This window comes from Apodemus sylvaticus, chromosome 22, assembly GCF_947179515.1.
Source record: "Apodemus sylvaticus chromosome 22, mApoSyl1.1, whole genome shotgun sequence".
NCBI classification, from domain to species: domain Eukaryota; kingdom Metazoa; phylum Chordata; class Mammalia; order Rodentia; family Muridae; genus Apodemus; species Apodemus sylvaticus.
The window spans coordinates 31816752-31838651 of NC_067493.1; the positions used below are offsets into that span (position 1 = coordinate 31816752).

Here is a 21900-nt window from a genome sequence, read left to right on the forward strand (position 1 = left end):
GCCAAGGCCAGCATTTCCCAGATGCACACACCCCCAGTGCCCCAGCTCAGTACCGTGCAAAAGCCAGCAGACCAGGGAGACTGGGAGGACACACCAAGGTTTATTGGGCGTATTTACAAGAGTGGGTATTAGGGAAGTCACACAGGGGAGAGGTAGGGTAAACTGGGATCCACAGGATACCTCCACTACCCTGAACCCCAAGGGGGCAGGGTGGGGTAGTAGGGCCCTGCAAGGCTGGGATGTGGAAAGGATTAAGATAGGGTGGGGGGCATCTGAGTCCCTGGGCTAGGGGCTCAGGGCTTGTAAACATTGACCACTCTCAGAGGGGATGGGGTGGGAGAGGGCTCCCCCTACACTTCCTCACAGGGTTAAGGCCTCTCCAGGCTCATGGGCCCCCAAGTTCAAAGTCTCTGTAGCTGGGGGAAGGGGTAGGAAGAGACAAGTACCCCCCGTCCCCCTGCATTGGCTGTGGCAGGGGCAGGGTAGGTTACATTCAGTCACGACAGGAGTCTCTCCCACCCCTCCGATGCCACCACAATGGCAAGAGGGAAGGGAGCTGGGGGCCAGCAGCAGCAAGACGTTCCCCCGGCCCATCACCCCCTTATTGCTTTAGAGAGAATATTGTCTTTTCACAGACGCTAACACTGTCAAAACCAGGGAGAAGCAGGTGGAGGGGCCCTTCCACCACAGCTGGCCCGACCCCAACACTGACCCAGTTGCCACTTTGGTGCAAAAAAAAAAAAAAAGAAAAGAAAAGAAAAAAAAGTTGAAAGGAAAACAAAAGGTCACCTGTCTGGGGATAGATGGGTAAGAAGAAGCTGGCCCACTCCCCACTTCCCCAGGGCAGAAAAGACAAATACATTCATGGAGGAGGCAGTGGCGGGCGGCGGGCTCGCTCACTCGCTTGCCCTAATACTGCATTCTGAGCAATGAGGCCGATGGGAGAATCACTAACACAGGATATTAAAAAGAAAAAGGGGGGAAAGCCAAACAACAATGGAGACACACCCAGGCGGGGGACTAGGAGTGAAGCCGGTGACCACAGGCTAGGTGGCCCCCAGCCCAGGACATGGGCGCTTCGACCTCCAACCTTACACCCAACACGGAAAACAACAAGGAGAGGGAGGGCCGCTGCCCCTCCCCCATTTGGTCAGTGGAGGGGTCGGGTGCAGAGCTGTGCTCTGCTTCCCACAGGGCTGGCTGCGGACCAGGGGCGCTCACCACGCCCCCCACAGGTTCAGCCCCAAGCCACTCCTTCGGTGTCCTTCCCTCACAAGCAAGGCCTGGGCCATGATAGGAGGTGGTGCTCTCCAGCTTCTGGAGAAGGGCTGTGTCCCTTCTCAGAGGGGGTGAGACGGACTTGGGGGCCAGAGAATACATTCATGTGGCAAAGGCAGGGAGCCAGGGCTTTCAGTGTCACACCCAGGCTGTCCCCCAAAATGGCAGCGGTGGGGAGCAGCCTCTCAGCAGGCCCCGAGTTCAGAGCCCACCTGACAGGCCGCCACTGACAGGTCTTTCCCCAACTCCCCTGCCAGTGTGGGAGGGAGGGCTGTTCACGGGGTGTGGGGGAGGGGGAGCTGAGGCAGCTCGTTCGATTTGTGCAACGTTCCTCCTAAGCAGCTGAGGTAAGGGGCGACTTTGGCCCCTTACCTGGACACCAGCCACAGTAACCTCCACAGAGAGCTGATCACAGAGGGGCCAGTGGGCGGGGCTTCTGGAGAGGGCCTCCCTGTGCAAACTGCCAGCGCCCAGCCTACAGTCACCCCGGTGACCCACCTTCTAAGGGCAGCAGGGTAAGTGCAGCCTCAGGGGGGCCAGGTAGGACAGTTCCATGGGGCCTGGTACCCACTGGCCGAAAATAACAGTGTGATTTTTTTTTTCCTTTCAGCCTAACTTTTTTTTTTCATTATTTTTTATCTTTTTTTCTAGAAAAAAAAAAAAGTAAAAATAAAAACAAAACAAAAAAACCAAAACCAAACCTCTGTGGGCCTTCCAATGTCACACCCGTTATCCCCAAAGGGACGGAGGGGATACGTCTGGCTTCCGAATGATATTTTTGTCTCTCCTAATGTTTAAAATTAAAGAGAAAAGAAAAGCCCCTCCCGGTCTGTAAAGTGCCTCGTGGTGGGTGAGTTAAGGTGCATGTGTGGTTTGTAACAAGTGCTGGGGGCCCTGCCCCGCTCGCTCCCTCCCTCCTTCCTCCTCTGCTCCTTGTGGGAGCCTGCAGGCTGGAGACCCAAGGGTCCATGCTGCTGCCGCCTCGCCTCCCGAGTCTAAGGCCCAGGGGGCTGGTGGGACAGGCTGGTCAGTCAGTAGTCATCCACGCTCTCGATCTCACCGGAAGGGCCGTGCAGGGCGTACCCTGAAGCCAGGGAGAAGTGAGTGAGCTCACCTAGGCCGTGTGGGGAGAGCAGAGCTTCCCAGGCCCACCGACACTCACCCAAGATGCTGGGGTCGGAGTGAAGCATCAGCGCCCGCCTCTTGGCCTTGCTGCCCTCCCCAGGGCCCAGTTTGGTGCTGTGATTGGCCTGAAAGGCTGTCTGTAGGGAGGAGCTGCTCAGCCAGGCCTCCTAAGGCAAGAGAGAAGAGTCAGGAGAGTCCCGCGCATCCTGCCTTCCCAAGGCCCACAAGACTCCACCTGCTGCTGCTGCTGCTGCTGCTGCTGCTGCTGCTGCTGCCGCTGTTGGCTGGCTTTCTGCTTGGCCCGCCGCTCCAGGAATTGTTTGGCAAATTCTTTGGCTTCCAGCGTGTCCCCCAGGCAGGAGCGAATATAATCGTGGACATCATAAGGGGACTCCACCTCCTTGAGGATTGCTACAGCCATGGGAACTATGGAGAGGGGACAATGAGGCATGCTGGACACGTCTGAGTCCCTAGGCCAGCAGAGCGCCCCCCCCCCCGGGTGGGGCTGGGGGAGGGGACGTGTCCATACCGTCCAGGCTGCCTGTGGTGCTTAGCGTGTGCAGCATCTGCTCACACCACTGCGTGAAGCCGTCCTGGGGCCGGGGGATGCCCTGCAGCAGCTTCAGCAGCTTCTCCTCCTCTTCTGTCTTTTTGCGAACGGGCCGGCCTGACAGGTGGCTGTAGGAGTCACTGCGGCAGGTGGGGAATGGGAGGCCACAGATGAGCCCAGACCTTCGCATCCCTTCCTCCTGACACACCGCAGCTCTTCAGGCGTCTCACCCACCTGAGAGACGGGCTGCTCCGACTGTTCTTTAGGCCCAGGCTTCGGGCCAGGCTCCCGCCGCTCTTCAGCGTATCTTCCCAGAGTCCCAGGTTGCCACTGCCGCTGCCCCCACTCTTGTCTGGCCCGCCCCATAGTGGCCCAGCCTCAGACACCCACTGGTTCAGAGGGGCAGAGCCCAAGCCCCCAAGCTGCTGCAAACGGCAGGAAGTCAGGGGGCTCTAAGATGGGACCCTGGACATCTAGGTGGGAGGCTCCTCTGGGGGCAAACTGGAGGACGTGAGGTACAGCCCGGGGAGAGGGGCCACCCTGCCAACAGTGGAAGGAGCTAGGTCTTTAGCTCGGGGAGTCTGAGCTCAGGGATACCTCCCCCAACCCGAATGCTCGCTGGCTCACTCAGTCGCCCTGGGCGACTGCAGCCGAGGGGCTCCCGGGGTCGGGGCGGGTGCTCACCACGCGGTGGTTGGGGGCCTGGGCCCGCAGAGGCTCCCGGGCCGGCTGCTTGTGCAGTTGGCGCTCACTCTCCATCTGCAGCTCCAGCAGCGTCTTCATGGACAGACCCTGCTTGGCTAGGCCGGCCCAGAGTGGGGGTGGGGAGCTGGGGGCCGGGGGCACAGGGACATTCGTTGCCTGCTGCTGCTGCAACAGCTTCAGCAACAGTTCCTGCTGCCGCACCTGGGTGGGGACACAGCGGTGAGGGTGGCCCTCTGGCCCCAGGCCCAGGCTAGGCCCAGAAGACAGGTGGGACTTGAACCTGCTTGCGCCGGAAGAGCTCCTCCTCCTCCTGCCGCCTCTTCTGCTCCTCCTGCTGCTGCTGCTGGCGACGCTTTTCCTCGCGGCGCTTGCGCTCCTCCTCCTCCCGCTTTGCCCTGAGCTCCGCTTCTCTGCGCTCTTGGAGCTGAGGCGACAGACAGGGACCTTAGCCAGCAGGGAGGCTGCCCAACTGCCCCGCCTTCGCACTGCCCCGCCTTCACATTGCCCCGCCTTCGCCAGGCCAGCCTGCTACTCACTTTATGCTGCAGCTGGAGCTGTTCTAGGATTGGACCCTGAGTCGAAGAGTTAATGGGTATGTCCCAAAGACTGGCCTCACCACCTGCAGTGGGAAAAGGCAGCTGCAGAGACCCAGGCCTGGGCAGGCCACCCACAGACAGGAAGCAGAAACATCTGTCCCCAAATGAGCCTCCCTGCCTTATGTCCAGGCTCCCATCTTAGAGACGCCCGACTTTATGCTGTTTGCAGCAACTTGGGTGCTTGGGCACTGCCCCTCTGAACCGGTGGGGCGGACCAGACAAGAGTGGGGGCAGCAGGAGACTCTGGGATACAAAGAACCAGCAGGTGGCATGGGGCAGGGTGTCCACTCACCGGACTGTGGTGAAGCTGAGGTATGTAAGTCCCAGAGGGGGCCTGAATCTGGCACCGACAAGGACCGGCTCATCGTCGGGAGCAGGTTCTGGTCCCCACCTCTGAGAAACAACGCACTGGCCCTCAGGATACTGTTCTCCTGTAGCCTGCCCTCCCCCTCCCGCTCCCCTCCCCCTCTGTCTCACACCAGCACACAGATTTACACTTTCTTACATACACCAGTTTAGACACAACCTGACAGACCTGGGGGTTTTGAGAGCCTGGAGCTGCTGCAGGAACGTTGTGAGCTGTTGCTGCTGCGGCGGCGTCAGGTCCCCCATAGCTGCCTTTTCCCGGAGCGTTGTACACTGCGGGAGCTGGCGGCTGCACACACCCCAGACTCAGACGGTGGACCGCGGAGGACCACTCCCCTGCCCACAGCAAGCCCCCAGCTCCCCATACCTGCCAACCAGCTGCAGAAAGTGCTGGTGCTGCAGCTGCCGGTACAGGGCTGCGGCGGCCAGCTCCTGCTGCTTCTTCAGCCGCTCCTGATCCATGTTCCCCTGCGGGAGGTCAGAGCAGGCCTGTGTGAGTGTGCCCAGCAGGGGCATGCCCAGCAAGCGAGGTGGTGAGGAAGCCCGAGGTCCTGCTGCTGCCCCCACTGGCCTTCCCTGAAACCTGCCGAGCAGAGAGTGCTCACCAACAGCGGGGGTGGCGAGGGCCCTGGGGCAAAGGGCACACGGCCCCACATCTTGATCACCTCTCCCAGAGGCTGGAAACCCTCGTCACAGCCCCTCTTCACTAAGAGGGACATGGAGAAGTAGCCAGCCTGGAACCACTCCGCCATCTCCTGCGTCGTGAACGGACCTGGAAGGAGGAGGCCGATAGGGATCAGGAGGTGGCCATGGCGTGGTCAGAGCCGAGAGCTGCCTCAGCAACACAAGCCCCAGCAGCCTGCTACCCACCGCTACCTTGGATCTCCCCCTGTGGGTCCTTGTAGAACCACTTCCGGGCGGCGCCATGGCTGAGGGGAAGGGCAGTGGCAGCTGTGGAGTGGCGCAGGCCCTGGGTCTGCATGGCAGCGGTGAACTGCTCCTCCTCCAGGGAGCTGTCCTGCAGGGAGGCCACCAGCTTCTCTGCCTCCTGCAGTCCAGGAAGAGAGGCAAGTCTGAGCCGCCTAAGGAAGACCGGGCTCGAGGGCAGGCCAGGGACCCTGTCAGACAGATCTGGGACACACGGGGCAAAGGGCTCTGCAGCCCTGGAGGGGAGGCACAGGCACCCCCAAACCTGTTGCAAGTGCTTCAAGCCTTCTTCATCTTCTAGATCTCCAGGTGGGCCAGGAGGCGAACTGAGTCTAGGACTTAGAGACAGTCCCCTCACCTCATCTCCTAGATGAAGAGACAGGAAAGTAGGGAGGGCACAGAAAGGGACAAGATGGCTCCAGTAGCTGCTAGGACAACAGGCCACAACTGCACTTCACTAGCCATGCCAGCCATGCCCACCACGCCCTTCTGCACAGCCCTTGCCAGCGTACCTTCAGCGGGGGGCAGCTCTGTCTCCACCGCCTCACTACCCTCCTCATTTGCCGTCCAGAGAGGGCCCAAGGCCGGCAGTGAAGACGGGGGGCTTGATTTCTCTGGAGGAGGCAACGGGGCCGCTTCCTTCCCTCCTGGAAGAAATGGCTGATTACTAGACCTCAAACGTGAAGGAGCTAGGGCCACAAAGTGGGCTCGAGGCATAAAAGTACTCGCTTCCCAGGCACAAGGACCTGGGATGAAATCCCAGGGACCCATATAAAAGTCACTTGTGCTAGCGTGTGTCTGTAAGCCCAGTTCTCCTATGGGAACATGGAAGGGACGGGAGATTCGCCACCCGTCAGTAGGCCTAGTTTGGCAGACAAAGAACAGAGACCCTACCTCATATAAGGGGAAGGCAAAGGACCTGTGCCCACGGTTGTTCTCTGACGTGCCCACATATGAGGAAAAACACAACTGCAGGGGGACGGCATCTGAGGCAGCTCAGGGCAGCACATGTGAACAGCCGGCTCCATGGCCCTGGGCAGTGAGCCTATCCCTTGGCTCTCTGGCCAACCCCTAACCAAGCATGAGCACAGAGACCCACTCCGCACGAAGCACACGACTCCCAGGCCTGCTCTGTGACACGGTAGGACCCTCAGGCCTTGTCCCCGCAGCGCTGTCAGGGCGGCTCACCTGCCTCGGGCCCCTCCTCATCCGCCCCTTCTGACGGCTCCTCTTCCTCTTCCTCCAGGCCCTGGAAATCAAGCTCTTGCTCCTCAGGAATAGGCTCCTTGGGGCCCTTCTGTGTGGGAAAGGGCGGCATGGACACAGTGGGAGGGCAGCTGGGGGCAGCTGCCACCCCCCCCCAGCCGGCCCGAGCTGAGTACCTTAAGAGGCAGGAAGGCTCCGGAGGCATCGAACGTGCCCATCTCCTCATCCTCGTCATCCAGGCACCACTCTGGGAGCCCATCCTTGTCATCCTCAAAGCCATCGAGCCCCCGGCACCTCCGGAGCTGAGAGGTGCCACCCCCGACCCGCCCGTCTTCTTCACCACACCCTCCGCGCTCCCCTCGCAAATCAAAATCAAACTTGCGCCTCCGCTCCCCATGCTCCCGCCAGCCAGCAGAGCGGGGACCACCATCTGAAAGAGAAAGGTGGACAAGGGGAAAAACCCTCTAGTGTCCAGCCAAACCAAGACCCACCTGCTCCGGCTCACCAGGCCTTCCCAACTAGCATGGCTTCCTCTGGGATTTTCTCATTCCTCACGTGCATGGCACCTTTCCTAGTATCTATCACCAAGATACCCGAGCCCCACCTTGGCCCATCTTACCAGGGCTGCTGGAACGCCAGCGGTCACCATCTCGCCGGGGTCCTGCCCCGAGTCTCCAGCTGCTGTCATCCTCTTGCTCATCTCGAAGGGAGCGCCAATTCTCGCTGTCTGAGCGTGCGTGCTCCTTCCTCGGGCCAGCCCCGCCCTCCTCAAAGCCAGATCGCACTGGCACAGGGGAGAGGAACAGGGAGCCGGGATGACCCTCAGAGAGCTCACTCCTGTCAGCTCTCCTCCACCCTCCCCCTGGGAGCCCCGTCTGCACTGCCTCTCTCCCTACCGGCCACCACATTCAACTCTCTCATACCTCCATCTCTCCTTGCAGGCTTCTCGAACCTCCGCTCACCTCTGTGGAAGAAAGGTGCAGGTCAAAACACGCGCATCATCCCCTCCCAAGGAGGCGACGGGATGCCAGGCTGGGTGGACAGGCCCCAGGGCTCTGATCAGGGCTGGCCTGGTGGGTGTCTGTGGTCCCTCTGATCACCCCCACCCCCGCCAGCTCAGTGGCCCTCCTCCACTCCACCTGTCTCTCTCCACTCTCTCCACCTGTCGTCTCTCCTCACCTGTCGTCTCTCTCCACCTGTCCGTCTCTCTCCACCCTGCCATCTGTCTCTCTCCACCTGCAGTCTCTCCCCACCTGCCGTCTCTCTCCACCTGGTCTCTCTCCACCTGCCGTCTCTCCCCACCTGCTGTCTCTCCACCCTGCCGTCTCTGTCTCTCCCTACTTGCCGTCTCTCCCCACCTGTCATCCCAGCTTTGGCTTCGCTGGATCTCCCGAGGATTCCTTCCAAAGGCCCCGTCGCCTTCCTCAGTGCTTCTTTGGTAAAAGCAGCTGTCGCCACGGCCTCGCCCTGAAGAAGAGGGCTCACAGTGGGTTTGGGGTGTCCCACGAGTGTCCCTCTACATCCTTGGCACCACCCACTCCGACTCTGCCCACCTCCTCCCCCAAAATACACGAAGAGGAGTCACCCTCTACCTCGGCTCCGAGTGCTGCCCCTGCCACGGGAGGCGGCGGCCAAAGGGGGCCCTGCCCCTTTCCCCATCAGCCTCAGCACAGCCACACTGTTCACCGACAGCGAGAAGTTTCTCTGAGGAGGGAGCCAGGAATGTCAGTGAGGACCATCACCCAGTCAGTCCCCGGCTTCCCAAGCCCAGCTCCTCCCTCCTCTACCCTGAGCAAGCCCCACCTGCTCCTCCTCAGTCAGAGGTTCCAGAGCCAGAGGCTGCAGTGGATCCTCCTGTAACACTGCAGCAAACTCCTTGTCCTGTAGTTCCTCCGGGACCTGGGATGGGGCAGGAGGCCCGACATATTAACCCCTCGGAGGCAACTCACAGCTAAGGCGAGCGGGCGAGGGGCTGCGCTCCATCTGCAAACCTCACCTTGTTGTCCTTGACATAGAGGGCCAGCATCTCCTCTCGCCCATAGCGGTAATCTGCCAGCTTGTACTTGGGCATGGCAGGAGATGGGGGCGGAGAGGCCACGCTGCCACCACTCGAAAGGGCCCTCAGCCTAAACAGGTACAGAAAGAGGGGAGACGGGGGTCCCTGTGGCCCTTCCCCTCTACACCAGCTTTTCCCAGGGGCCAGAGCTTAAGCGACCCACCACTCAGGCCCAAAGTTGAGTGTCTCTGCCGCCATTGTGGAACTGGGATGCTTCTCACAGGTCAAGGATGAATGGAGGAGAGGAGCAGGCGTGTCCTGTCCAGATACCTGCAGGGCCACAGACAGGTCATGAGGAAGTCAAGGTGCCAGTACTCAGCTGGGCCAGTGACAGGCCTCCATCCAGACGGTGAGCCATTTTAGCATTGAACTCACCTAAACCAGACAGGAGACCAGTGACACCATGAGTTAACCAAAGCTGAGTCAGGTTAGGGGACAGTCCAGGGGAGGGAAGGAAGGAGGGTGGGAACACCCTTTCAGCTCAGTGGGACGCCCTCTGGTGGCCGACACTCACCTGACAGTCCCGTCCAGGGAAACAAGGGCTCTCGTCTGGCAGGGCCTGGGCTGGGCTCAACTAGGATCCCCAAGCAACTAGCTAGAGCCTTGGAAGTGCCTGGGAGAAACTTTCACATCTGGGAAAGATCCTAAGGAGAGGAAGAGGATGGTTACAGCAGTGAGTTAGACCGCCTCCCGACTCCCAACCTCTGGCCCACAGCTGCGGGGTACAGTGAGAGGTACAAGGTGGTCCCTGGTCTGCGGTGCTCTCCTGGGGTGGCTGAGGTAACCCGTGCACCCAGAATATATTGAGGATTTTCAGCACAGAACAGATACTTATGCCTGTTTTGTAATGCCCATGTTTGTAATCCCAGCACTCAGGAGGTAGAGGCAGGAGGACTGCAAGTTCATGGCCAACCTGGGACAACATATAGTAAGACTATTCTGAAACAATACCTGGACTGGAGATATAGTTTGGCTGGTGGGGGAGGGACATTTACTCCATCCTTGAAGCCCTAGACTGTCCCAGCACCACACCAACAAGGGATGTAGCCCCCACCTTTGATCCCAAACACTTGGGAGACCGAGGCTGGAGGTTCAGAAATTTAAGCTCATTTCTGGCTACATACAAGTTCAGGGCCAGCCTGGGCTATATGAAACCCTGTCTCAAAAAATAAAACAGGAAGGCACTGGGGTTACTTATGTTCTATAGAGGAATGGTCCGTTTTGTAGAATGAGTCTTAGAACAAGCAGACTTCTCTAAAGAAAAAACTTAGGGCATCTGTCTGCGTGGACTGGGTTTTGGCACGAACTAAGCAGACAGGACTTCCAGAGTCTCGGGGCAGGTGCAGAGCAGGTGGGTGTGGCCACAGCATCCCAGGCATCCACTAAGTGGGAACCAAGTCTTAAACTCCTTCCCCTCCATCAAGAACTGCCCCTCAGAAAAAGGTCAAGGTGGGACGAGGGTCCTTAGATAGTGGCTGGCGGAAGGTTCCCTCACCATATGGGAAGAGGCGAATTCAGTCTCAATTCAGGCTAATGAGGCAGCAGTGGCAGCCACAGGGGCAGGTTCCTCTAGGGGCCTGGGTAGGAGACTCTCAGGAAGGGGTTCATCCAGGAAGGGCAGGTAGAGGAGAAAGGGCAGGCAGTGTCCAGGGGCAGTACGTGGGGTTTTATCACAGGCTGGGAAGCAGGCTGGACCAGTGTGCCTCTCCAGGCCCCATCCGCTGTAGGACGCCAGGAGTCTAGAAGAAGGAAGAAGAACGTTTCTACCAGAGGAGCCTCAGAAAGAGCGTCTCCTCAGTAACTAAACCAAGACCCCAGGGCAGACAATGGGGTGACCCAGAATCTCAGTACCCCAGGACACCTAAGCTACTAAGTGTCCTAACTACAAAGCCTGGGCTGACCCAAGCTGCACACTACCCCGCCCCGCCCCCCCAATGGCTGCACTATATCCAGGAGGGCTCCACAATCACGTATTTCTATACTACCACCCTGAGGGGATGGGACCAGGCAGCCCTTGGGGACACGATGCTAACTAAGTGAACTAAGTCACACACAGAGGTGAAAGTCTGGGGCTGGAGCTGTCACTAAACAGACGCCCTGGGGTTCACCTTCCCATTGCACAGACCACATGTGGTAGCACACAAGGGTACACAAGCTTCCCAGCACCCCGCCCCGAGGCAACACAAAACAAAAAACCTAAAGGGGCTGGAGATGCACTTCAGTAGCCAGCCACTTGCCTCAGCCACCAGGGCTGCTAAAAAGGACCTGGGGGCTAAAGAGATGCCTCAGTGGGTTCAGTTCCCAGCAGGAGGGAGGGGAACGGGGACTGAACCCCAAGAAAGAGAACCCCTGTAGGGTGTTTCTTACAGAGTAGCCAAGTGCCGGGGCAGATCAGAGTCAAAGACCTGGAGTTGGGACAGACGGGGCTGCCCGCAAACACTGACCAGGTGTAGAGTTCAGTTGGGCCCAGAAGGGTGTGGACATACCTGGCAGCTGTATAACACGCTACATGTATTAACGCCACACAACCACACACCTAAACAATGACTAACGCGGGGCTGGAGAGAGGGCTCAGTGGTAAGAGCACTCACTGGCTGCTCTTGCAGAGGATCCTGGTTCAATTCCCAGCACCCACGTGGCAGCTCACAAATGTCCAGTAATTCCAGTTCCAAGGAATCTGACACCCTCATACTGACATACACGCGTGTAAAACATCAATGCACATTAAAAAAAATAAAGGAACTATCAAAAATGTAATATCTAAAGTGGTAATTTTACTTTTTGTTTCTAGAGAATCTTTTTGCCCCAGCCTCCTGCGTGCTGGGATTAGAGGCATGCTCTACCATGCCTGGCTTTTGCCAATCATTTTCTTTCTGAATTACATATATGTGTTTAGGGGTGGGAGGCAATGATGATAGTATGTGCGCTCGGATGCAAGTGTCCAGACTCTAGCAGAAGGTGCTGGATCCCTGGACCTAGGGTTACAGGTGGCAAGCAATCACCTGACATGGGAGGAAATCACTCAGGGCCTCTGCAAGAGGACGCCTGACCTAACCATGGAGCCGCTACACCCACGGAGCTGCTACACCCACGGAGCCACTACACCCACAATCATTTAAAAAGCTTTGGCGACGCAGAGCATGTACAAGCCCTGGGTTTCAACCCTCAGTGTTTATTTTAAAAACAAACAAACAGGCAGACAACAACAACATCCCACCACTACAACAAAAAATTTTGTAGGGCAAGGTAGATGGCTCAGTCAGAAAAGTACACAAGGACCTGAGTTCAAGTCCTAACACTGAGGCGAAGGCCAAGCCTTCCTGCTTATAACCCTCGTGTCAGGAGATAGAAGAGGAACATCCCTGGGGGTGAGTCAGCGCATGGCTGGAGATGGCTCGGGGTACAGTGGGACCAGAGTTCAGGTCCCCAGGCCCCACGATCGCGCACCCACAGGGAGGTGGGGCAGAATCAGGAGCATCCCTAGGAGCCACGGACCAGTTAATCAGATGAACGAAACCCACAGAGACCCCATCTTGAACAAGGCAGAAGGACTGACATCCAAGGCTGGCCTCTGACCGCCACACGTGTGCACACTCTCACGTGTATATATTCAGAGACTAAAAGAACAGTACCTGTGGTCTTTACACACTTAGCTGCACTTGCGAGTACGCCGAGGCTTTAAGGGAAAAGCCCCTGTGGGGCTATAGCTCACCCTCGAGCTTTCCCTATTCCCACCGAGGGGCCCTCACACCCCTTCAAAACTCCAAAGTGACGATCTGGAACCGTCCCAGTGAAGTCCTAGTGGATCAGACAGTGGGCTTGGCAATGTGGCAGTGTGTCCGTAGGAGACAGCAATGGGGCGTGCCACCTTTTGGCACCCTCCCGCCCTTCACGAAGCTGCCCTGGTTAGAAAGAGTAAGGAGCCATGGGCTGGTAATACAGCTCGGCCTGGTGAAGACACTCGCTGCCACGCCTGACCACGTAGGGCTGATCCCTTAGAATCCACATGGTGGGAGGAGAGAACCAACGTATCCTCAGACCTCCGCACACCGCCATGGCGCATACTGCTTAGTGCATGGGAGTGGGGTGATGGTGGTGGACAGGATGCTGTGACAATGATGCGGATACCCTTAATTTACAAAGAGAAAAGAAAAAAACGGCATAAACAGCATCAATGTGGAGCCACTGCAGAGGCAGGACAAGGCTCAAGGGAGCAGGGACAAGGCTCAAGGGAACACGGACCGAGGCTGCACACCAGCCCCAGAAAAGGCCCAGTGCCAGGACCTGGGCAGCACTGGGTGTCTTCCTCACCCTGAAGGGACCTAGCAAGTGGCAGGCAGTCCACCATGTGGCTTCCACCCGTGCCACAAGTAGGCTGAGCAGGATGCTATTGGCTTCTGCAGGCAGAGACCAGGGATGCTGTAGGCTAGCTCACAAGCAACAGGGCGGCCCCACACAAGGAAGCACACCCAGCAGGCTGAGTTGGAAGAGGGCGTGCCTAGCATGCACAAGGCTTTGGGTTCAATCCCCAGCACTTCGAATCAGGCAGGGCGTATGGGCAGGCCTGTCAGGTGGCATGTGGCCAGGTGCAGACAGGTGGACAGAGATGACACAATGACAAGACTGAGAAATGCTCCTCTATCCACAAGCGCAGCGTTCACAACAAGAAGCCACCTGAAAGCTCCCATGCCCCTCAGCAGCAAGGGAAGGGTTCGCTCATCACACTGTCCCCTGAGAAAATTCAAAGTCCAGGGGAAAAGAATAGATGCTGGTGAAATAGTTCCACTGATAAAGGTGCTTGCGGCTAAGTCTAATGACCGGAGCTTGATCCTTAGGACCCACACTGTGGAAAGAGAAAACCAACTGCTCCAAGATGTGTCCATTCCCACCCCCAAACATCATGGGACATGCACACGTGCACTCGCGTGCGTGTGCACACATACACACACACACACACACACAGTAATTTTAAAATGAAGGTTAAAAAAAAGAAAATCAAAGCCTAAGTTTGCTCACCCCAGCTCCTCAAGCTAAGTATCTGAGACCCCTTCCAATGCAGAAGACTGTGGGCAGCAGGGCTGGGGCCAGTCTCCCCCACCTCTTTTTACTGACTGCCCAGGCTGGGGGATCTTTTCCTCCCAGGCCAACTCCAGTTTGCCCCTCAGCCTCTCTTTCTGCTTTCTAAGACCCCCTCTTCCCCCACAGCCCACCCCTCAACTCCCCTAGCACCTGAGCTCTCCTGCTATGAAAGGCTGACCCCTGCTGGAGCCACGGGCTGGGGCTGGGGCTGGGGCTGGTGCTGGCTCCCAGAACTCCAAGCACAAGGTGACCACAATTAGGGACAATACCTCCTCATTCTAGCCCCCCCCCAAACTTTGTCACAACCTAAAGCAATGTAACTTGGTAACTTCCTATACTACAGTTAATGGAGTCACACCTCCAAATGCCCCAAACTCAAGCAATCACCTAAGCACTTTCCCAGGATGGAGATCCGCACATACATGTGTGTACAGTTCTACATGCATGGACACATCCTCCATGTGTAGCGGGAGGAGGAAGGACTCCAGGGCCCCCAGCATCCGCAGGGCGGCAGCTACCCCTGCTCTACTCTGAGCTATGGTGACAACCTTAGCGCTTGGCGATTGTGAACCAACTTCACAGCTTTCAGAGTAGTTTCACGCCTTACCTCATTTGATCCCTTCTGCCAGCTTGCCAGCCGGGGCCTCCAGTACATAGAAAATAAAGTTATAGCTCCCGACCGGGTACCCCGACACCCTCAACAACACCCAAGATGGGCAGAGATGTGTCAGGCGGCAGGAGTCACCCCAAGTGCTCAGGCTTCCTTTGTGAGTCTGGAGCGGGTTCAGATTCCTTCTTAGACCTTAGATGCTTGCACACCTCCCGCTGTTCCCAAGGCTGGCTTCAAACGCACAGCAACACTCCTGCTTCCTGAATGTCTGGATACTAGACTTTTCTGAGAACTTTTGTTGTGTGTGTGAGTACGGTGTGCACGGATGTATTTGAATTCGCACGTGCACACACTTCACAAACTTATGGACGAACTCAGAGGCCTGAGGTTGATACTGTGTCTTCTGTTGCTTCCCATGGTATTTATCAAGGCAGGGTCTCTTCGCTGAGGCAGCGTGAGGTGTTTTGGCTAGTCTAGCCCTGCAAGAGGGAGTCCCTGTCTTCCTGGGACGCCTAGCATCACTGTGTGGCCACCTGACACTTCTGTGGCTCTAGACACCCAAAATCTGGTCCTGGGGCTTGCCCAAGCGCTACAGCCACCAGAGTCCTTTCATCAAACTTTGGGGGGCACCCTCTCTCGCCTAAAGTTGAGCCGGTTTTTGTTTTCTCTCTTTATCTGTATGATGCTGGGGTGGGGGGCACATGCAGGGTCAGCAGAGAACTCTGTGGTGGCCCACCCTGAAGTGGACTCTCGGTCAACAGGCCTGCAAAACCAAGTGCCTTGTCCGGCTGAGCCATCTCACCGTTGGGCCATGATTCTGATCTCAAACGCCAACAACAGATGTCAAAAGTTTCCTAGAAGCCTCATGTGGGATTCAGGATCCTCCCGCCCCTGGGGTCTCCCCCAGTCCATGGAGAGAAATAATACGCCAAGTTCTTCCTCAAATCCACCCCTAACTTGGGATACTGATGGACAACCTGTGAACTAAAAGTTGAGCTGACTGGGGATCCAAAGGAAAATAGTTGGATGGCTAGGTACCAGAGCCAACCAGACACTTACTGGTCCTGCGTGGCTTGGGGTGCCTGAGTGGGCAAATGGCTTGCCAGCTCTCGGAGGGCAATGACTGCTGGGAAGGGGCTTTTCCTGAAGGGAAGGAACACTTTGAGCGGGGAGACAGGGGGATGGAGGGTGGGTGGAGGAAAGATGTGGCCGCCAACTATTTATTTAGCATCACACAAGCTCAGCAGTGCAAGCCGCTTGGGAACTGTAGTAACTCTTGGGTCTAAGAGGGGACACTGAAGGGTCTTTCATTTTGGGGGGCGGGGGAGGAATAAGGAAAAGAATTCTAGGCAAACGGTGAGGGGCAGTGGGTGACCCGCAGCTGTCCCATCTCGCTGGGACATATGGACTGGGACGAGCCCCGTCAAGGGATGGCCAGCAGCCCCCCAGCTCAGACAGACAGGTGTCTCACGCGACCGGACCACTGAGGAGGGAAAAGGGACATCCATGACCAAGCACTTAGGTGTCGGCTTAAAAACGCGAGAAACCGAGGTGAAGACCCGGAGACGAGGCGCTCGCTCGGGCGGAGGAAAGCTACCATGGTGGCCAAAGTGGTGGCACGCTTGGCCCTGCAAGCCCCCCGCCAAGGCCCCGGTTCGGCTTGGCACGTAGGGGGGTGTGGGGTGGGAAGAGGGGACACCGCCAAAAGGGGAGGTCGGGGCGCGCGCACACACCACACAGCAGGAAGGCCGGGCCCGGGCGGGACATTTCGGGGGAGCTCGCAGGGGGGGAGACCCCCCGAGAGACGCGACCGTTACTTCGGACTGAGCGCGGGGAGGGGGGTGCGGGCGAGCACGGGCCGGGAGGACGGCGTGCCCTTCAGGGAGGGGCGCCAGGTGCGCGGGGCGCGCGCGGACCGCCGCCGTCCTCCCCCTCCCCCGTCTCCCTCCCCGTCCTCCCGCCCCGAGGACCGGAGCGGGGCGAGCAGGGGCCTCCCCCACCCCCCACCGGAGACGGCGAGCCCCGAGCGGCGGCCGCGGGGCCCGCTCCGGAGAGGGAGGGTCGGGGAGGGCGGGAGGGCTGGCGCGCCGGCCACCGAGGAGTACGAGGAGGAGGAGGAGGAGGAGGAGGAGGAGGGCCCGCGCGCCGCGGCTCCGGCTTCTGCCCGCAAAGGCTCCCGGGCGGCCGCCGCCGGCGTCGGGGGCGGGCCTGCTCCGGTGCTCGCAGAGCTTACCGGGGGAGGGGGGAGGCGCGAGGTTCCCGGTCCCCCGGGGCGTTGGTGACCCGGGCGCGGCGGTGGCGGTGACGGGCGGGTGGCGCGCGGCGGGCCGGGACGGCGGCGGCGGCAATAGGGGGGGACTGTGGGGGGGGGGGCGCTGGCGCTCCCGCGGCGGCCGCTCCTCTCTGTTTGTGTTTGTAGCAAGATGGCTGCCCGCCTCGTACCACGTGACACGGACGCGGGGCCGCCCCCTCCAACGCCACCGCGGCCGCCGCCGCCGCCGCCGCCGCTGCCGCCAGCTCGCTCCCGGGACTCCGACCCGCCGCGACCCCCGCCCCCCGCCGCGACCCCCGCTCGATGCAAGGCTACACACACACACACACACACACACACCCCGCCACCCCACGCACGTGACCCAGGAGCCCCCTCCCGGTCCACGACCCGTCACGTGACGGAGTGCCAGTGCAACCTGAGGCTTGGTGGTGGGGCGGGGGTGTCCCCACGTCCCCCCCCCCGCCCCGCTTCTTCCAGGCAGCCCGCCTGGGTTGGACGTAATAGCCATTAAATCCAGAATGGTGCCCGAACACCGTGGGGGTTTAGGGGGGAAAAAGCGCAGTGATTTTTAGAAGCGGTCTGACTGGGGCTGTCTTAAGTGTGTACGGACTTGTTGGGTCGGGTGAGAAGTGGAGGCAGGAGGATCAGCTGTTCGAAGCCAGCCTGGGCTACAGAGTAAGACCCAGTCTAACTGAGCAAAGGAACCTGCCCCAGAGAGATACGTCCTGCACCCCAGACCTTAAGGACAGTTTCTAGACCAGCCTGGGCTACCGGACTGAGACCTGGTCTCAAAACATAAACTGGAGAAAGTTGAAAGGTGGTGCGAGTTATAGCCCCAGCCCCTGGGAGGCAGAGACGGGAGGGTCGGGAGTTCAAGGTCAGCCTCTCGGTCACAAGTTACTAAGTCTGAGAGTGTTTCTAAGAAATTAAAATGCAGATTTAAGAATGGCATCCCCTCAAGACTGAGGAACTCGGTACGCAAATGTTTGGTGTGTATCTTCAAGGTTTTCTTTGGAAGTCTCGCTAGCCTAGGCTGGCCTGAAGCTCTAGCTATGTAGACGAGGCTGGCTTTGAACTCTGCCCGCCTCTGCCTCCCTGTGGCTTGGTTGTTTGTTTGTTTGGTTGGTTGGTTGGTTTTTTGGATTTTTGGATTTGGTTTTTCCGAGACAGGGTTTCTCTGTGTAGCCCTGGCTGTCCTGGAACTCACTCTGTAGACCAGGCTGGCCTCAAACTCAGAAATCTGCCTGCCTCTGCCTCCCTGAGTGCTGGGATTACAGGCGTGCGCCACCACTGCCCGGCGGTTTTTTTTTTTTTTTAAACAGTGTCACCCACTGTGTCTGGGGTGGGCCTTGAACTCACTAGCCTGGGAATGCTAATCTTCTTGACTTTGCCTCTGAACCATCCCACCTTACTGGGATGTCCCTCTGTGTCCCACCCCCAACCCCCACACAATTTTGATATTAGCTCCTGTGTCCAGTGCTTTCCATGCAAGAAGGGCGTCAGGTGTGGTGATGCACTCCTGCAGCCTTAGTGCTTAGGAAGTAGGCGACCAGAGGGGCGGGAATTCCAGGCCTGCCCCGGCAACTTAAGACCTTGCCTTAAAAAACCCAGCAAAAACTACACAAAATGTTCATAATTTTACCCTGAGCCAAGGCAATAAAGATGGAACCACACAGGTGCCCTGCTTCTTCTTTGTAAACCCAGTTTTTTAGAATGTAATTTTTGCCAATGTGGGTGTCTGTGTAAGGGTCTGTGCACATGAGTGCAGGTGCCCAAGGAAGCCAAAAGAGGGTACCCCATTCCCTGGGTTTCAAGCAGTTGTGAGCTTTCTGAGAAGGGTATTGGGGACTAAACTTCAGGCCTCTGCAGGAACAGTGCACACTTTCTTATTTTGTTTGGTTTTAAGATAGGGTTTCTCTGTGTAGCCCTGGTTGACTTGGAACTCAAAGATCCACCTGCCTCTGCCTCCCTGTGCTGAGATCAAACACAATCTTTTTTTTTTTTTTTTTTTTTTTGGTTTTTCCAGACAGGGTTTCTCTGTGTAGCCCTGGCTGTCCTGGAACTCACTCTGTAGACCAGGCTGGCCTGGAACTCAGAAATCCACCTGTCTCTGCCTCCCAAGTGCTGGGATTATAGGCGTGCACCACCACTGCCCGGCTAAACACAATGTTAATGGCTAACCCAGCCCAGTGACTCTCAACTTGTGGGTCCTGACCCCAAAAGACCATGGGAAAATATCCTTATTTACATTATGACTCATAACAGTAGCAAAATTACAGTTATGAAGTAGCAATGACATAATGTTATGGTTGGGGGATCACCACAACAGGAGGCCCTGTATTAAAGGCTCACAGCATTGGGAGGGTTGGGAACCACCGGACAAGCTCCAAGATAGTTTTATCAAAGGCTTCCACTGGGGCATCGATGTAGCTCAGTGGTAGAACAATTACTCCAGTGAGGGGCTGGGGGTGTGACTCAGGAGTGCTTGCTTAGCTTGTGCAAGATCCACAAATTCAATCCATAACACTACACACGCAGAGTTCCGGTGCCAGACTTAGAGATGGAAGGACGCATCGGTGGGCTGTTAGCTTAAGAAAAGTGAACCAAAGAACAACGAAGAGACTTGGAGTATAGAGTACAGCAGCGTGAAGGAAGAAACCTGGAGGGAAAGGATGAAAACCAAGCTTTGGTTGAGAGCTTGACTTCCATTGTAAAGCCCAGATGTGTGTACATGTGCGTATGCGTGGGTGTGCATGAACCCGCTGTGACACATGTAGAGGTCAGAGGACAACTTGCAGGAGTGGGCATCCCTGGGGGGAAAATATCAATATAGATATAGATATATCCAAGATGTAGATATGCTAAATATGTATGCACACATACTAAAAATATACATGTGCTGAATATATATGTATATCTAGATGGCAATGTAAGACCCTGTCTCAAAAACACAACTTTTATGAAAGACCAAAACTGCATGAGAACAGGATGCACAAAGCTGAGCGTCGTGGTCCACGCTTGGGCCGGGCAGGCGGGAGGTGGAGGGCAGAGGGCAAGAGGCTCAGTTCCATCCTGAGCTCCATAGAGAGTCTGACGCCGGCCTGGTCTAGAGAGAAAAGCGTTGGAGAGATGGCTCGATGGATAAAGTGCATTCTGTCCAGGCCTAAAGACCTGAGCCTGATCCCCGGGACCTACTTAAACAGAGCCGAGACCCAGCGCCACAGTCGCCCGCCCTCTGACCTCCAAACAGTGATGCGGCTGCCACATGTGTGCTCTCACCCATCATATACCATACACACATGCACATGCAATAACAACAACAACAACAACAACAACAACAATAATAATAACAATTTACAAGTACATACACCCATGCTCGGGTCAAGATTTTATGTGGATCCCGGGGACCAAACTCAGGACTTTGCACGCTCAGCCAGTGCTGTGTCAACTGAGCCATGCTCCCAGCCCCATAAGCAACTAGTATTCACACAGCTCAAGAGGATTCCTCAGTGTAAGTCGTGTTGCTGTGGGTAATGATGTTCTGTGGGTGGATAATCCGCAGTCTGTTCTTTTATCATTTAATACCTGAAAGGCATCTGGCTTTTCCAGCTGTGGGCTATTCACTACAGGACTACTGTGGGTATCCCTATCACCCTGGTTACGGGTTTTCTTCATTTGTCTGAGGTTTTGTTGTTGTCGTGCAGGCCTGGGGCTCGGACACAGGGCCTCCAGCATGCTTTGATACAGTCACAGCCTTGTATAGTTTTTTCTCTGTTGTTAGTTTGGTTTTGTTTTGAGACATTGTGTAGCCCATGCTAGCTTGCTACTTGAAATCCTCCTATCCATATGCTGGTATTTCAGGAATGCACTGCCATGCTGTAAAATCTTTTAAATGTTCAGAAGTGCTCTTCTTGGGTCATTTAGGGGAGCTATAGAAGCATCATTTCTAGAATGATACCTTGATAACTTCTCCTAAGGACACACACACACACATGTCTATTCACCCACAGACCAAACAATTCTTCCAAAGTCAAGTCCATTCTGGAGAAGCAATAAATTTCTTAGGGTTTCTAGAGGGATCATGGATGACGCAAAGGCAGCTATAACATTGGAAGATCCACCTTGTATGGTTACTGACTCACGGAAGCTGCATCCTTGGAGCTAGCTCCTCATGAGACTTGTAGAGGGATAATGTGTGTGTGTGTGTGTGTGTGTACATATATGTATAGAGAAAGAAAGAGAAAGGGGGGGAGAGAGAGAGAGAGAGAGAGAGAGAGAGAGAGAGAGAGAGAGAGAGCATGTGTACTGGGGGTAGGAAGGACTGAGAACTAGCTTTACCAAGATCTACCCCTACGAATTTTGTTAGTTTCAGGAACTTTCTGAGCCTTCTATGTTTCCTGAGTCTTAAATAGCCTCCATTTGGAGCGAAAAGTCTCACAATAAATGCCTGAACCATTTCACATTTCCAGAAATCTAACAAGTGAGATCCTGATTTTTCTGCATTTTCATCTGTACTTGATGTTGTCAAGACCCTCTTCTTTGATTCATTTGTTCATTCATTTTTTTTTTAAAGCAGAGCCTCAAACTTACCGTGTGGTTGAGAATGACCTTGAACTTCTGATCCTCCTGCCTCTACCAACTGAGTGCTGGGATTACAGGTGCCCAAGCTTCTGGTTTATGCCTTGCTAGGAGTGCAATGCAGAGTTTTCTGTGCACTAGGCAAGCACTCTACCAACAGAATCACATCACCAGCTCCTCACATTACTGTCATTTCAAATGGCTAATCACGCCAGGCAGTGGTGGCGCACGCCTGTAATCCCAGCACTTGGGAGGCAGAGGCAGGCAGATTTCTGAGTTTGAGGCCAGCCTGGTCTACAGAGTGAGTTCCAGGACAGCCAGAGCTACACTGAGAAACCCTGTCTCAAAAAACAAAAACAAAAACAAAAAAAACAAATCAAATGGCTAATCACATTGAACATTTAAATTGTGAGATTTTCATCATCCTTCGCCCCTGCTGAAATATCCAGGATGTCTGTCTATTTTGTAATTAAGTTGTTTCTTCCTTCCTTTTCTTTTCTTTTGTTTTCTTTCTTTTTCTGGACAGGGTTTCTCTGTGTAGCCCTGCCTATC

At 56.4% G+C, this 21900-nt stretch overlaps 1 protein-coding gene across 7 annotated transcripts; it reads right to left on the reverse strand.

The window, feature by feature from the left end:
* Positions 1–78: 78 nt before the first annotated feature.
* On the reverse strand, positions 79–16931 carry Gigyf1 (GRB10 interacting GYF protein 1). 7 transcript variants are annotated; one of them, XM_052169124.1, is made up of 27 exons: positions 16732–16931; positions 10305–10548; positions 9324–9453; positions 8973–9079; positions 8750–8879; positions 8557–8652; positions 8346–8457; positions 8112–8220; positions 7677–7717; positions 7373–7537; positions 6930–7183; positions 6736–6844; positions 6060–6194; positions 5813–5913; positions 5497–5668; positions 5226–5392; positions 4988–5088; positions 4790–4909; positions 4547–4647; positions 4195–4277; positions 3939–4082; positions 3638–3859; positions 3188–3375; positions 2933–3093; positions 2639–2829; positions 2441–2567; positions 79–2362 (listed from the first exon to the last, which is right to left on the reverse strand). In XM_052169124.1, exons 4-27 carry the CDS (start codon positions 9005–9007, stop codon positions 2310–2312), a joined length of 3117 nt encoding a protein of 1038 aa, XP_052025084.1. In that variant the 5' UTR covers positions 9008–9079; positions 9324–9453; positions 10305–10548; positions 16732–16931; the 3' UTR covers positions 79–2309. The 7 variants fall into 7 exon arrangements, with proteins under 7 accessions (XP_052025084.1, XP_052025082.1, XP_052025081.1 ...); XM_052169122.1 differs by having other exon boundaries at positions 2441–2570; XM_052169121.1 differs by having other exon boundaries at positions 3188–3378.
* Positions 16932–21900: the final 4969 nt, after the last annotated feature.